The 16,379-nt window shown below is 42.7% G+C and overlaps 1 protein-coding gene across 1 annotated transcript in view; it reads right to left on the bottom strand.

The window, feature by feature from the left end:
- The window catches only part of atrnl1b (attractin like 1b), a 947,890-nt gene that overhangs the window by 885,182 nt on the left and 46,329 nt on the right, over positions 1–16,379 (bottom strand). Inside the window, exon 5 of the mRNA XM_043712811.2 lies at positions 5,689–5,891. Coding sequence (XP_043568746.1) covers positions 5,689–5,891 — 203 coding nt within the window. The remainder of the gene's footprint in view (positions 1–5,688; positions 5,892–16,379) is intronic.

Consider the following 16,379-nt stretch of genomic DNA (forward strand, 5'->3'; position numbering starts at 1 on the left):
TGGTTTTCCAATCGCTGGCGTGTACCTGACTGCGGGCAGTATGCCCTTACACTTTCTCGTTTGTTTTAAAAGAAAACACAAGACAAAACACAAACCACCGTAGCGAATGGGCATTTACACTTGGGACTTCTTTTTTTGGACAGCAGATGTGGCACCCGATGTAGTTTACTTTCCTCCTTCCGGCCCTCTTACGTTCGTTACTGTTTACATGGGTTGGTGTGGCCTCAGTAGAGGCCAAGGGAGGGAATGTTGGGGAGATTTCACTGGGGTGTTTAATGTAGGGCTAGGGAGGGTGACACTTCTAGCCCTGAAATGGTTAACAACAGCAAAGCGAGCTGCTGCAGGCGACTGCATGACTACCTGGCTGGAGCTTGTAAGGGATATGCATAATGTTAATTAAATCTTGGAGCCTGTAAATACCAGCCAGTATCAATTGCCCCATCGAAACTCGGGATTAATAAAGAAACCGATCGGAATCTGTAACTGTTAGACAAGTGTGAATTGCTCTATCGGAACCTGTAACTATTGAGTGTGAATGGCTCTATTTAAGTCTAAAGTTGATAAGTGTAATTGACAATTTAGTTAAACTGAAACCATTGAAAATGGCTAGCCTGTCAGACGCATAGTAATTCCTTGAAACAATGAACTATTGAATACGGGATCGGAACCACTCCCGGGGATGGCTGAGCCATTGTCAAGCACAGCAGGAGCTGGACAGGCACTTCGATGCGGCCAATAGGAGGACGGATCCCCAGCGCGCGCAGATGAATGGACCAATGGGGAAGGCGAACTGACCGGGGACTCCAGGCAGCGCGAAGTATAATTGTGTCAAGTTTGAACGGGAAGACAGAACGCCTTCTCCAACGAATGCATGCTTGTAGATTCGTTGTACCAGTTAAGATTCTGTGAATAAACTGCTGTCTGCGTCTAACCATAGCTGCCAGTGTGAGTGTCTCCTTCTGAAAGGACACGCAAAGACGGGACCCACGGGTCCGTCTTAACAAAGTGTATAAAGGCAGTAGGAGTATACTTAAGAGGGAAATCAGGAGGGCAAAAAAAGGGGGCATGAGATAGCTTTGGCAAATAGAATTAAGGAGAATCCAAAGGGTTTTTGCAAATACATTAGATAGATAGATAGATTCCCTACAGTGTGGAAACTGACCCTCCGAAGAGCAACCCACCTAGACCCATTCCCCTACATTTACCCCTGACTAATGCACCTAATGCTACAGGCAATTTAGCATGGCCAATTAATCTAACCTGCACATCTTTGGACTCTGGGAGGAAATCGGAGCACCCAGAAACCCACGCAGACATGGGAGAACATGCAAACTCCACACAGACAGTTGCCAGAGGCGGGAATTGAACCCGGGTCCCTGGCACTGTGAGGCAACAGTGCTAACCACTGAGCCACCGTGCCACCCACTTTCTTTTTGCCAACAATTAACAATGGCTTCTCTCAATTCCAAATTTTTATTGAATCTATCCACCAAGTCAGGATTTGAATCTGAGTCCCCAGAACATTAACTGAGTCCCTGGATTAACAATGCAGCGATAGTACAAGTAGGCCATTACCTCCCTTACCAAGCGGTAAATAAACGAGTATTTTGCATCAGTATTTACTACGGAAAAGGATATGGAAGATATAGAATGTAGGGAAATAAATGGTGACACCTTGAAAAATGTCCATATTACAGAGGAGGAAGTGCTGGATGTCTTGAAACACAAAGATGGATAAATCCCCAGGACCTGATCAGATGTACTTCAGAACTCCGTGGGAAGCTAGATAAGTGATTGCTGGGCCTCTTACTGAGATATTTGTATCATCGATAGTCACAGGTGAGGTGCCGGAAGACTGGAAGTTGGCTAACGTGGTGCCACTGTTTAAGAAGAGTGAGAAGGACAAGCCAGGGAACTATAGACCAGTGAGCCTGACGTCGGTGGTGGGCAAGTTGTTGGAGGGAATCCTGAGGGACAGGACATATATATATTTGGAAAGACAAGGACTTATTAGGGATAGTCAACATGGCTTTAGGCATGGGAAATCAAGTCTCACAAACTTGATTGAGTTTTTTGAAGAAATAACAAAGAGGATTGATAAGGGCAGAGCAGTAGATCTGATCTATACGGACTTCAGTAAGCCACTCAACAATGTTCCCCATGGGAGACTGGTTAGCAAGGTTAGATCTCACGGAATACAGGAGAATTAGCCATTTGGATACAGAACTGGCTCAATGGTAGATGACAGAGGCTGGTGGTGGAGTGTTGTTTTTCAGACTGGAGGCCTGTGACCAGTCGAGTGTCACAAGGACCAGTGCTGGGTCCTCTACTTTTTGTCATTTATGTAAAATATTTGGATGCGAGCATAAGAGGTACAGTTAGTAAGTTTGCAGATGACACCAAAATTAGTGGTGTAGTGGACAGCAAAGCGGGTTACCTCAGATTGCAACAGGATCTTGACAAGATGGGCCAATGGGCTGAGAAGTGGCAGATGGAGTTTAATTCAGATAAATGAGAGGTGCTGCATTTTGGGAAAGCAAATCTTAGCAGGACTTATACACTTAACAGTAAGGTCCTAGGGAGAGTTGCTGAACAAAGAGACCTTGGAGTGTAAGTTTGTAGCTCCTTGAAAGTGGAGTTGCAGGTAGATAGGATAGTGAAGGAGATGTTTGGTATGCTTTCGTTTATTGGTCAGAGTATTGAGCACAGGAGTTGGGAGGTCATGGTGTGGCTGCACAAGATATTGGTTCGGCCACTGTTGGAATATTGAGTGCAATTCCGGTCTCCTTCCTATCGGAAAGGTGTTGTGAAACTTGAAAGGGATCAGAAAAGATTTACAAGGATGTTGTCAGGGTTGGTGGATTTGAGCTATAGGGAGAGGCTGAACAGGCTGGGGCTGTTTTCCCTGGAGCATTGGAGGCTGGGGGGGACCTTATAGAGGTATACAAAATTATGAGTGACATGGATAGGATAAATAGACAAAGTCTTTTCATTGGGGTCGGGAAGTCCAGAACTAGAGAGCATAGGTTTAGAGTGAGAGGGGCAAGATATAAAAGAGACCTAAGGGGCAGCTTTTTCACACAGAGGGTGGTACGTTTATGGATTGAGCTGCCAGAGGAAGTGGTGGAGGCTGGTGCAATTGCAACATTTAAAAGACATTTGGATGGGTATATGAATAGGAAGGGTTTAAGAGGGATATGGGCCGGGTGCTGGCAGGTGGGACTAGATTGGGTTGGGATATCTGGTCGGCATGGACAAGTTAGACCGAAGGGTCTGTTTCCATGTAGTACAACTCTGTGACTCTATAGTTAAAATACAAACAAAAGAAAGAATTGGAATAATAATTGTAATGGTAAAGAGAGAATAAGGGACAGAGGGACAGAGAGAGAGACACAAAGAGAGAGACAGAGAGAGAAAGAAAGAGAGAGAGAAAGGAAGAGAGGGCGAGGGTGCGCAACAGAGAACGAAAGCACTCCTGTATCATACTGAGGCAAGGAGATGTACAGCAGCTTCTAAACAGTTTTTGAAAGCTGAAACTAAAATGCTGGTTTTGTATGATCTTGACCCCACTCATTCATGTTGCTTCTATTCTTTCAACATTGAAAGAAACTCCAAGGACTCCCACAAGCTGTTTGCTTTATTGGCTTGGGAAAAACAAAATACTGCACCTCTGTCTCAACCTCTCTTCATTAAAAAAGACAACATACGCCTCCTAAAGCCACTCTCATTACAAGCCTCACAACCCAACTTGGCTATTACGCAATTAACGGTGGACCTTGACCACAATTCAGTCAGTCTTTGTCTCTGGAAGCGTCCAATGTTTGATCCCTATGTTGTGTTGCTCTCCGAAGTTCTGCTGAAGGGGGAGTTCTGATATTCAGTGCTTGGATCTGAAGGACAAAAATCTGTGTGTGTAATATTATTGATTATTTTAAAAGTCCTTTAATCCAAATTCCTGCAAGTTTGCAGCTTGTCTTCTTATTAGAGGTAGTTTCTCTATTTAATTAACTGACTGTTTGAAAACAGTTTCCTACAATTAACTGCTTAAATTCCTCTGCAGGCCAATCAGTTGTCCTTGTAACATAAAACATTCATTCAGTTATTAAGAAGAAGTCAAAACAGTTTTGTTCATGTAGTTTCAACTCCCTTTTTTCCCCAGATGCGGCGAATTTCAATTCCTGTATAAGTTTGTCCTTGTCTTGACAGGTTATTCCAGACAGTTACTGCTGCTGCTTTCCATGTATAAACTTTTTTTTGTTGATACTTTCAGTCCATGAACAGTTAAAGTTCTAAAGTGTATAATATCACACCAACAACAAAAGGAAGCCGATACAATGCTATACTGATCTCAACAAGACATTAGATCATTTGAAAACACTCTACTTAAAATGAAGAGAACTGTTGCTCAACGTCATCCCTCTACACAAGATGTTTGCTAAGGTCAACCATGACAGGACGACATCAAAATATAAATCTACAGTGGCATCCAAACACATATCTAACACTAATATTCTTTGGTGCTATCACATTCCTTCGGGTCACTAATACAAGATGTCTACTTATAAACTAGAACTAAGAGCAAGTCATTCATCTTGCTCGCCCAAGTTCCAAAACGTGCTTTGACGATGCAGGGTTAATATTCCAAACAGAGGAACAACAGTAGTGGTAAATAAGAGGACTGTGAAGCCTGTAGAGAATTAGGTTTAAGCAGCACCAGTAAGAGAAAATTCATGATCTCAAGATATTGTCATATCACCATCTATCAGCAGTGAAGGATGCTAGAAATGTTTGGTACAGCTTCATAGTTCTTTGTTCAAATCACTATCAATATGCCACTTGACACTGACATCAACTCATTATAAAAAGCTGCAGTTAAGTCCAAGCTGAAAAGCTTGAAACAATGACAACCTGCAAGTTTATCAAATCTGTGGCCCAAGTGCACTCTTGTTGAGACCTGGACAAGCTAGGCAGGAGCAAAGGTTAAACAGTTTCTATCAATCCTGCCTCAAACAAACCCAAGACACCTAGCGGTAGGACAAAGCTGCCAACTCTGAGCATCCCAAAACAGCACATACTTGTTGCTGAGCCAACATCTGCTGCATTGATCTAGCTACATTCACATGTGAAAGGAAAACATCAACTGTTTAGGAGAGACGAAAGATAAGACCATTTCTGGCACGTGTCCGAACAGATTGAATTTCTGTCTCAATCTGATTGTATCGTTTTTAGTAATGCTGATGAGGAACATCTGAGTGACACAAAAGCAAAGGGAAAGTAAATCCATAGCATATTTTTGCCTTAGCCAGGAACTTTCTGCTTTCAAACAGAACAAGGTCATGTTATATGATGTAACATAAGCAACCATGATTATCTCGAAGACAGTTTTTTTTTTTACAGAGAGACCACAACCAGCTCAATAATTCTAGACCAATCTTTATGCTTCATACATCTCCTCTCACCTTATTTCTTCAATGTCTATCTCTTCCATTCTTCCAGCCCCAACCTTCCATCAAATTTCCCTTAAAAGCAGCTGCACTATTTGCTTCACTTATTCCATGTGCAGCTCAAGTTTCACTGCAAATAACATTTTTTCCTGATGCTGAACGGTATTGATTGACTGGGTCAGTAGCTCTTTTGAGTCATTTATACATTTCATATTAAAGTTGCAGTTAAAATCAACCAACTTACCTTGCCAGCTGTCATTACAGACACAGAGTTTCTCTCCAGTTAGGTCACAGTAACCATGATCTGGGCTTCCACAGTTGTCCTTACAATATGGAATGTCACAAGCTTCCCCTTTCCAATATTCATCACATTCACAGAACACCCTGCCACTATTTCCAGTCACGCACTTTCCATGGCCTGAGCAATTGTTTGGGCAGGAATTAATCCTTAAAGAAAGATGAAAACCTGTGAAAATATATTTAGTGCACAAGACACTCCAGAATATGTAACAGTACAATTGTGAACAATGCATTGCTCCTCACAAAGACGACATTGTTACATAAGTATTTTTAGCTGAAGGTACAAAATGATTTGGAATAGCTGCAATAAAACTAAACAAGCAATTTATTAGAATCATAATATACACATTTAAATTATTTGTATTACAACTGCTGCTCAAAGAAAGAAAAGTTTGCTCCAATATAGAACGCTGGTCAAATTCATGACTAACGCTCAGTAACAATAATACATCAATTAGGATTGAAGAATAAACTATTAAAAATAGTTTTAAGCCACTAGTACATCTCATTATAGGGTTAGCCATCACACATTCCACTTTTGCCTTGCTCAATCTCTCAAGTAATGTGGCACACAAATTGAAATAAGACTAATATAGTCAAAAACTTTTTTTAAAAAATCACTAGTGTAGGCAGCCAGTTAGTCCATCACATGTTACAGCAATCCAAAATGTTTTTTCAATGTGCTGCTCCCTTCCCATAATACAATATGATACTCAAACTTTGTGTAAGTTTAACTTCACAAAGTATTCCAAATTCCAACAATCCTACAAAAATTTCTAAATGTTCAAATCAGGACAGCAGAAAGGGGATATGAATTAGCTTTGGCAAACAGGGTTAAGTTGAATCCAAAGGGATTTTATAAATACATGAAGGATAAAAGGGTAACTAGGGAGAGAACAGGACCCCTCAAAAATCAGCAAGGCAGCCGATGTGTGGAACTGCAGAAGATGGGGGAGATACTAAATGTGTATTTTGTATCAATGTTTACAGTAGAGAAGGACATGGAAGATACAGAATGCATGGAAATAGACAGTGATATCTTGAAAATATTCATATTATATACGTGGTGGTGCTGGATGTCTTGAAATGCATAGAAGTCAATAAATCCCCAGGACCTGATCAGGTGTACCGGAGATCTCAGTGGGGAGCTAAGGAAGTGATTGCTGAGCCCCTTACTGAGATATCTGGATCATCGGAAGTCACAGGTGAGGTAGCGGAAGACTGGAAGGTGGCTAACTTGATGCCATTATTGAAGAAAGGTTGTAAAGGAAAAGCTCGTGAACTATAGACTGGAGAGCCTGACAATGGTGCTGGAAATCCTGAGGGATAAGATTTACATGCACTTGTATAGACAAGGACTGAGTAGGGATAGACAAAATGGCTTTGTGTGTGGGAAATCATGTATCACTAACTTGATAGAGCTTTTTGAAGAAGTAATGAAGGCGATTAACGAGGGCAGAGCAGTGGACGTGATCTATAATGGACCTCAGTTTGACATTCGACAAGCTTCCTCACGGTAGACTGATGAGTGAAGTTAGATCACATGGAATACAGAGAGAACTAGCCCTTTGGATACAGAACTGGCTCGAAGGTAGAAGAGAGGATGGTGTTGGAAGGTTGCTTTTCAGACTAAAGGCCTGTGACCAGTGGTGTACCACAAGGATCAGGCTGGGTCCACTACTCTTTGTCATTTACATAAGTGATTTGTATCTGAGGTACGGTTAGTAAATTTGCAGATGACACCAAAATTAGAGGTGTAGTGGACACCAAAGGAGGTTACCTCAGAGTACAAGATCTTGATCAAATGGGCCATTAAGCCAAGGAGTGGCAGATGGAGTTTAATTTAGAGAAATGTGAAGTGCCGCATTTTGGAAAGGCAAATCAGAGCAGGACTTATACACTTAATGGTAAGGTCCTGGGGAGTGTTGCTGAACAAAGAGACCTTGGAGTGCAGGTTCATAGCTCCTTAAAAGTGGAGTCTCAGGTCGATAGGAAAGTGAAGGTGGTGTTTAGTTATCTTTCCGTTACTGGTCAGAGCGTCGAGTATAGGAGTTGGAAGGTCATGTTGCAGCTGTACAGAACATTGGTTAGGCCACTGTTGGAATATTGCACACAATTCTGGTCTCCTTGCTATCAGAAAGATGTTGTGAAACTTGAAAGGATTCACAAAAGATTCACAAGGATGTTGCCAAGGTTGGACGGTTTGAGCATGAGGGAAGAGGCTGAATATGCTGTGGGCTGCTTTCCCTGGAGCTTTGGAGGCTGAAGGGTGACCTTATAAATGTTTACAAAATCAGGAGGGGCATGGATAGGATAAACAGAGAAGGTCTTTTCCCTGGTGTGGGGGAGTTTAGAACTAGATAGTATAGGTTTAGAGGGAGAGGAGAAAGATTTAAAAGAGGCCTAAGGGGCAACCTTTTCACACAAAGGGCAGAGCCTGCATGGAATGAGCTGCCAGAAGTAGTGGTGGAGGCTAGTACATTACAACATTTAAAACTCAAGTGGATGGGTACATGAATAGGAAGGGTATAGAGGGATATGGGCCAAATGCTGGCAAATGAAATAAACTAAACTAATTTAGGATATCTGGTCGGCAAGGATGAGTTACACCAAAGTGTCGGTTTCTCTGCTATACATCTCTTTGACATGCCTCTAACTTCCTCTAGCTCTACAACACCCATCCACCAGCAACTACAAACATTCTCCTCCCCCAAGTTTTGAAAACTAAGTTCTTGTCTTTCTGTCACCAACTTTGACTTCAGCCTTGCTGGCCATGCCTTCAGTCATTTTATTCCATATTGAAAACTCTTGTGAACCTTTTGCCTACTCAAAGATTTCCTTTAAGGTTTTGCTGCAAACCTACTTTGAGCTAGGATTTGTTCAACCATCTGTTTGTCTTTGAGTCTGCATTCTTTGTACTTCTGTGAAGAACCTTGGGTCTCTTTACTATGTTAAATATATATTGTTGGGTGTAATGTTTACTGTTGATTGCACTAATTCAGTGTAATTTCCAAAACTACAGGCCTATTTTCCATAGGAAAATAAAGTCCAAACCACCTCAATAGCTCAAAAATTTGGAAAGAGTCAAATCAAAGTGTCTGTGGACACGAGAGTTCATCTTTAGACCTGAAACATTAACTGCTTCACTCCACAAGGCCATCTGGTGGCTTCTGTGCAAGCATGTTGGCAGATGCAGGGACAAACAATCACGTACACATGGCTCCTGAGGCTTGTGCATGCATAGGCAAATTAGGCAGTCCAGTGTTGATAAACACCACCTTTCCATATTCTCAAAACAATGGATGACTCACTGTGGCAATATCCTGGAAATGAAGCACCACTATTCCCAGTCATTACAAATATGAAAAAAACTAAACCACCCATAAGTCTCCAATTCATCTGACTACAAATGCAGGCTAAAGGATTCACCAGGTTTCTGTACTTAACAAGTAAATAACTTTATTGCGGATGTAGGTTTGCTTGCTGAGCTAGAAGGTTCATTTTCAGATGTCATTTCCTGCTCTTTTCTCAGGGAGTGGTAAATGGAATCCAAGTTAATGTGTTTGTTGATAGAGTTCCAGTTGGAATGCCATGCTTCGAGGAATTCTCACGCGTGACTGTTTGGCTTGTCCAAGGGTGAATATGTTGTACCAGTTGAAGTGGTGTCCTTCCTCATCTGTATGTAAAGGTACTAGTGAGAGGGGATCATGTCTTTTTTGTGGCTAGTTGATGTTCATGTATTCTGCTGGCTAGTTTTCTACCTTTTTGCCCAATGAAGCGTTTGTTACAGTTGTCGAGCAGGCAAAATTAATCTACAAAATAACTTGCAAGAACTGTACAAACACTACATTGGACAAATAAGCAGAAAACTAGCCAGCAGAATATATGAACATTGACTAGCTACAAAAAGACATGACCCACTCTCACTAGATTCTTTACATACGGATGAGGAAGGACACCACTTCAACTGGGACAACACATTCACCCAAGCACAAGCCAAACAGAAACACGCTGGAGAATTCCTAGAAGTACGGCATGCCAACTGGAATTCTACCAACAAGCACATTGTTATGGATCCCATTTACCATCACCAGAGAAAAAGGAACAAGAAATGACATCACCAACCCAAGGAAACCTAAACACAAATAAAAAGCAGGCCATAGCACCAGTGCTTCATCCAGAGGCTCACTGATGATGTTATCTAGAAGAATGACGAAACATCTGAAAACGAACCTTCTAGCTCAGCCAGCTAGCTCAAATCTTCTCGAAACTTGCAAACTTTATTGCAAGTAAATTCTTTTTTGCCATTGGCTAAAGACAAACAAGAATTGCTTACCTACAACGATCAGGGACAGAATAGAATCCCTTAAAGATCAATGAGGTCATCTATTTATGAAACTGCAGGAGATGGGAGAGATACTAAAACAAATATTTCATTTCAGTATTTAATGTGGAAAAAGAAATGGAAGCTAGGGAACTCAGGGAAATAAATACTGATGTCTCGAAAACAGTCCACATTACAAAACAATTGGTGCTGGAAATCTTAAAGCATAAAGATACATAAATCTCCAAGACCTAATCAAGTGTATTCTCAGACATTGTGGGGTCCCTAGCAGAGATATTTGTATCATCTATAGCCAGAGGTGAGGTGCCAGAAGACTGGACGATGGCTAACGTTGTGCCTTTATTTAAGAAGGGCCACAAAGAGAACCCTGGGAACCATAGACCAGTGAGTCTGACAGCTGTTGGAGGGAATTCTGGGAGACAGAATTTGCATGTGTTTGGAGAGACAAGGACTGATTAGGGATCATCAATATGGCTTTGCGTATGGAAAATAATGTCTCACAAACTTGACTGGAGTCTTTTTGAGGATGTGAACAAGAAAACTAATGAGGACAGAGTGGTACATGTTGTCTATATGGACTTTAGCAATGGCTTTGACAAGGTTCTACATTGTAGACTAATTAGTAAGGTCAGATCACATGGGATGCAGGGACAATGATCAATTGGATACAAAACTGGCTTGACACTCAGAGTCAGAGGGTGCTGGTGGAGGATTGTTTTATGGTCTGGAGGACTTTGACCAGAGACATTCCACAAGGATAGGTGCTGGGTCCATTATGGGTTGTCATTTATATAAAATGATGTGGAAGGAGGAAAAAAAGTATGATTAATAAGTTCTTAGATGATACCAAAAATGGTGGCATAGTAGACAGTGAGGAAGGTTACCTAAGGTTACAGGTGATCAGATAGGCCAATGGGTCAGAGTGGCGGATGGAGTTGAACTTAGATAAATGCAAGGTGTTGCATTTTTGGAAGGCAAATCAGGGCAGGACTTCTCCAGTTAATGGTAGGGGCATGGGGTGTGTAGTGGAACAGACAGACCCAAGGGTTCGGGTATACAGTTCTTTGAAAGTTGCATCATAGGTAGGCAGGGTGGCAACGAAATAATTTGGCACATTTGCTTTCATTGCACAGAGTATCAGAGTCAAAAAGTGTGGCACTGGAAAAACACAGTAGGTCAGGCAACATCTGAGGAGCAGGAGAGTTGATGTTTTGATATGAAGCCCTTCATCAGGAATGCTGGGGGGTGGGCAGGGGTGGAGGTGGGGGGGTTTAGGACAGGTCAAGATGGTGGTGCCAAGTTGGAAGGTTGGATTTGGAGTGGGGAGAGGGGCAGATTTGAAAATCAGTGAAGTCGATGTTGATGCCGTGTAGTTAAAGGGTTCTGAGGCAAAAGATGAGGCATTCTTCCTCCAGTCGTTGGGTGGCTTGGATTTGGTGGTGGTGGCGACCCAGAACTTGCAATGTCCTTCGTGGAATGGGAGGGAGAGTTGACATGGTCAGCCACAGGGCAGTGGGGTTGTTTGGTGCATATGTCCCAGAGATGTTCCCTGAAACGCTCCACCAACTCCAAGCCATCTGATGACCCTCAACCACACAGCATGAACACTGACTTCACTAGTTTCCAAATCTCCCATTCCCTCACCTCATTCCAGATCCAAGCCTCCAACTCGGCACCGTCCTCTTCACCTGTCCATCTTTCTTCCCGCCCAGCCACTCCATCCCCCCCCACCTGCACCTACCTATCGCCTTCTCAGCTACCTTCCTCCTAGCCCCATTCCAATTTCTTCTCAGCCACCTTGCTCCCCACCCCCTCATTCCTGAAGGGCTTATGCCAGAAACGTCGGGATGCTGCCTGACCTGCTGTAATTTTCCAGCACCACACCTTTCGACTCTGATCTCCAGCAACTGCAGTCCTTCCTTACTCCTCGTCACTGAGTATCGGAGTTGGGACACCATGTTGAGGTTGCACAGAATTTTGGTGAGGCCACTTTTGGAGTACTGTGTACAGTTCTGGTCACCCTGTCATAGGGAGGTTATTATTAAATTGGAGAGAGTGCAGAAAAGATGTACAAGGATGTTACAAGGATGGGAGAGTTTAATTTATTAAGGAGAAGCCAGATAAGCTGGGACTTTTTCACTGGAACATAGGAGGTTGAGGAGGGACGTTATAGAGGTTTATAAAATCATGAGGGACTTGGATAAGGTGACTAGCAAAAGGTTTTCTTCCCAGAGGGTTAGGGCTAGATGGCATAATGTTAAGGTAAGAGGAGAAACATTTAAAAGGGACCAGAGGAGCAACTTTTTGGCAGATGGTGGTTTGTGTGTGGAAAGTAGTAGGTGCAGGTACAGTAACAATCTCCAAAAGACAGATCCACAAGCAGGACTGGTTTAGAAGGATATGTCTGCATTTGGCCCAAATGGGGCTATTTAGTTTAGGAAACTTTGCTGGCATGGATGAGTTGGACCAAAGGGTCTCTTTCTGTGTAGTATGGCAATGTCATGCAATCAAATCCGATTGGTATTTCCAGCATTGGCTGCTTTTCTTGCAGATTTCCAGCACCTGCTGTATTTTGCTTTTGAGTAAAAAGGCTTGTTTTCAACTAATCTTTTTTTTCTTCTTTTTCCCTCTCTAGCTGAGATAGTTAAGTATTTCCCTGAAGGATCAGTGGGTTAACAGTTTAGATGGGAACTCTTGCACAAAACTTAAAGACAGCTGCACTGCAAATAGTGAACAGTAACAGACTTAAATCTGTGTTCGGATGAATGCACAAGTTTCAAGTCAAATTTTTCATCCTAACTTAATGGAAACCCACGCAATGCATTATTTGTTAATTGCATCAGCTGATATGATATTCAGCAGGTTTCTTCGGGTTCCCAATGGTCACACTAAAGTTTTACTCAGCTTACTGATATATGGCTAACACCTCGAAAGTAAGCACTCAGCAATTAATTTGCCAATGCAGATTTGGTACCAGAAGTCATTGCCCACACAGACTTCAGGAGGTCCACATGGAAGAGAATAAATTGCAGGGAATACTGTTTGTGAAAGGTGCAAATTTTCAGCACGTTGCCAATGACTGATCATCTTGATGTTAGGGTGTAAATCACCATAAAATGGGTTCCAGAAAATTTGAGCCATATAATTTATCATATCTAATTACAAATACAGACAGCTGGGCCATGCAGCCATTTAGAAGCAAATGTACTGAGTGCACTTACAAAGACATACAACTCGAAAATCCTGAGGGACAGGATGTACATGTATTTGGAAAGGCAAGGATTGATTAGGGATAGTGAACATGGCTTTGTGCGTGGGAAATCATGTCTCATAAAGATTGAGTTTTTTGAAGAAGTAACTAAGAGGATTGATGAGGGCAGAAAGGTAGATGTGATCCATATGGAGGAGAAAGTGAAGTCTGCAGATGCTGGAGATCAGAGCTGAAAATGTGTTGCTGGAACAGCGAGCAGGTCAGGCAGCACCCAGGGAACAGGAGAATCGACGTTTCGGGCATAAGCCCTTCCTGAAGAAGGGCTTATGCCCGAAACGTCGATTCTCCTGTTCCCTGGATGCTGCTTGATCTGCTGCGCTGTTCCAGTGATCCATATGGACTTCAATAAGGCATTCAACAAGGTTAGATCTCATGGAATACAGGGAGAACTAGTCATTTGGATACAGAACTGGCTTAAAGGTAGAAGACAGAGGGTGGTGTTGGAGGGTTGTTTTTCAGATTGGAGGCCTGTGACCAGTGGAGTGCCACAAGGATTGGTGCTGGGTCCTCTTTTTGTCATGTATATAAATGATTTGGATGTGAGCATAAGAGATACAGTTAGTAAGTTTGCAGATTACACCCAAAATTAGAGGTGTAGTGGACAGCGAAGAGGGTTGCCTCAGATTACAATGGGATCTTGACCAGATGGGCCAATTGGCTAAGTGACAGATGGAATTTAATTCAGATAAATGAGAGGTGCTGCAGTTTGGGAAAGCAAGTCTTAGCAGGAATTATACACACTTTATGGTAAGGTCCTAGGGAGTGTTGCTGAACAAAAAGTCTTTGGAGTGCAGGTTTGTAGCTCCTTGAAAGTGGAGTCGCAGATAGATAGGATAGTGAAGGCGACGTTTGGTATGCTTTCTTTTATTGGTCAGAGTATTGAGTACAGGAGTTGGGAGGTCATGTTGTGTCTGCACAGGACATTGGTTAGTCCACTTTTGGAATATTGCGTGCAATTCTGGTCTCCTTCCTATCAGAAAGATGTTGTGAAACTTGAAAGGGTTCAGAAAAGATTTACAAGGATGTTGTCAGGGTTGGAGGATTTGAGCTATAGGGAGAGGCTGAACAGGCTGGGGCTGTTTTCCCTGGAGCGTCGGAGGCTGAGGGGTGACCTTATAGAGGTTTACAAAATTATTAGCGGCATGCATAGGGTAAATAGGCAAAGTCTTTTCTCTGGGGTTGGGGAGTCCAGAATTAGAGAGCATAGGTTTAGGGTGAGAGGGGAAAAATCTAAAAGAGACCTACGGGGCAACTTTTTCACACATAGAGTGGTGCGTGTGTGGAATGAGCTGCCAGAGGAAGTGGTGGAGGCTGGTGCAATTGCAATATTTAAGAGGCATTTGGATGAGTATATGAATAGGAAGGGTTTGGAGGGATATGGGACAGGTGCTGGCTGGTGGGACTAGATTGGATTGAGATATCAGGTCGGCATGGACGGGTTGGACCGAGACATCTGTTTCCGTGCTGCCATCTCTATGACTCTATGACAAGATACTGGAAATTTAAATACAAATGCCAGAATGTCTAGTAACCACAAAGGTAACTGAGATCTGGCTAATATTGTGAAACATAACATTGCTTAATAATGTACAATTCTAGACACAATTTGAGTAAGGTTTCATTTAAAAATGAAAAGTATAATACCATCCAAAGGCAAAACCAAGATTATGAGCAACATTTACTTAATACTGAACTTCTCAAAACAAAATGATATTAATTCATCAACACCACTGGAATAAATTTAATAGTTCTCAAATTGTTGTGGTTCTGTTCGCCGAGCTGGGAATTTGTGTTGCAAACGTTTCGTCCCCTGTCTACGTGACATCCTCAGTTCTTGGGAGCCTCCTGTGAAGCGCTTCTGTGTTGTTTCCTTCGGCATTTATAGTGGTTTGTCTCTGCCGCTTCCGGTTGTCAGTTCCAGCTGTCCGCTGCAGTGGCCGATATATTGGGTCCAGGTCGATGTGTTTGCTGATGGAATCTGTGGATGAGTGCCATGCCTCTCGGAATTCCCTGCTGTTCTCTGTTTGGCTTGTCCTATAATAGTTGTGCTGTCCCAGTTCAACTCATGATACTTGTCATCTGCATGTGTGGCTACTAAGGGTAGCTGGTCGTGTTGTTTCGTGGCTAGTTGGTGTTCATGGATACGGATCATTAGCTGTCTTCCTGTTTGTCCAATGTAGTGTTTTGTGCAGTCCTTGCATGGGATTTTGTACACTATGTTGGTTTTGCTCATGCTGGGTATCGGGTAATTTGTCCTGGTGAGTTTTTGTCTGAGAGTGGCTGTTGGTTTGTGTGCTGTTATGAGTCCGAGTGGTCGTAGTTGTCTGGCTGTCAGTTCAGAAAATGTTCTTGATGTATGGTAACGTGGCTAGTCCTTTGGGTTGTGCCATGTCCTCATTCCGTTGTCTTTCCCTTAGGCATCTGTTGATGAAATTGCAGGGGTATCCGTTTTTGGCGAATACATTGTAGAGGTGTTCTTCTTCCTCTTTTTGCAGTTCTGGTGTGCTGCAGTGTGTTGTGGCCCTTTTGAACAGTGTCTTGATGCAACTTCTTTTGTGTGTGTTGGGTTGGTTGCTTTCGTAGTTCATGACTTGGTCTGTGTGTGTGGCTTTCCTGTATACCTTTGTGGTGAATTCTCCGTTCGGTGTTCTCTGTACCATCACGTCTAGGAATGGGAGTCGGTTGTCCTTTTCTTCCTCTCTAGCGAATCGGATTCCTGTGAGGGTGGCGTTTGATGATCAGGTGTGTGTTTTCTATTTCTATGTTTTTAATGATTACAAAGGTATCATCCACATATCTGACCCAGAGTTTGGGTTGAATTTGCGATAGGATTGTTCGTTCTCGTCTTTGCATTACAACTTCTGCTATGAGTCCAGAGATGGGTGAGCCCATGGGTGTGCCATTGATTTGTTCATATACTTGGTTGTTGAATGTGAACTGACAACCGGAAGCGGCAGAGACAAACCACTATAAATGCCGAAGGAAACAACACAGAAGCGCTTCACAGGAGGCTCCCAAG

The sequence above is a fragment of the Chiloscyllium plagiosum genome, unplaced genomic scaffold (assembly GCF_037043375.1).
Source record: "Chiloscyllium plagiosum isolate Xiang-an unplaced genomic scaffold, Cpla_swu_hap1 HiC_scaffold_22, whole genome shotgun sequence".
Classification (NCBI taxonomy): domain Eukaryota; kingdom Metazoa; phylum Chordata; class Chondrichthyes; order Orectolobiformes; family Hemiscylliidae; genus Chiloscyllium; species Chiloscyllium plagiosum.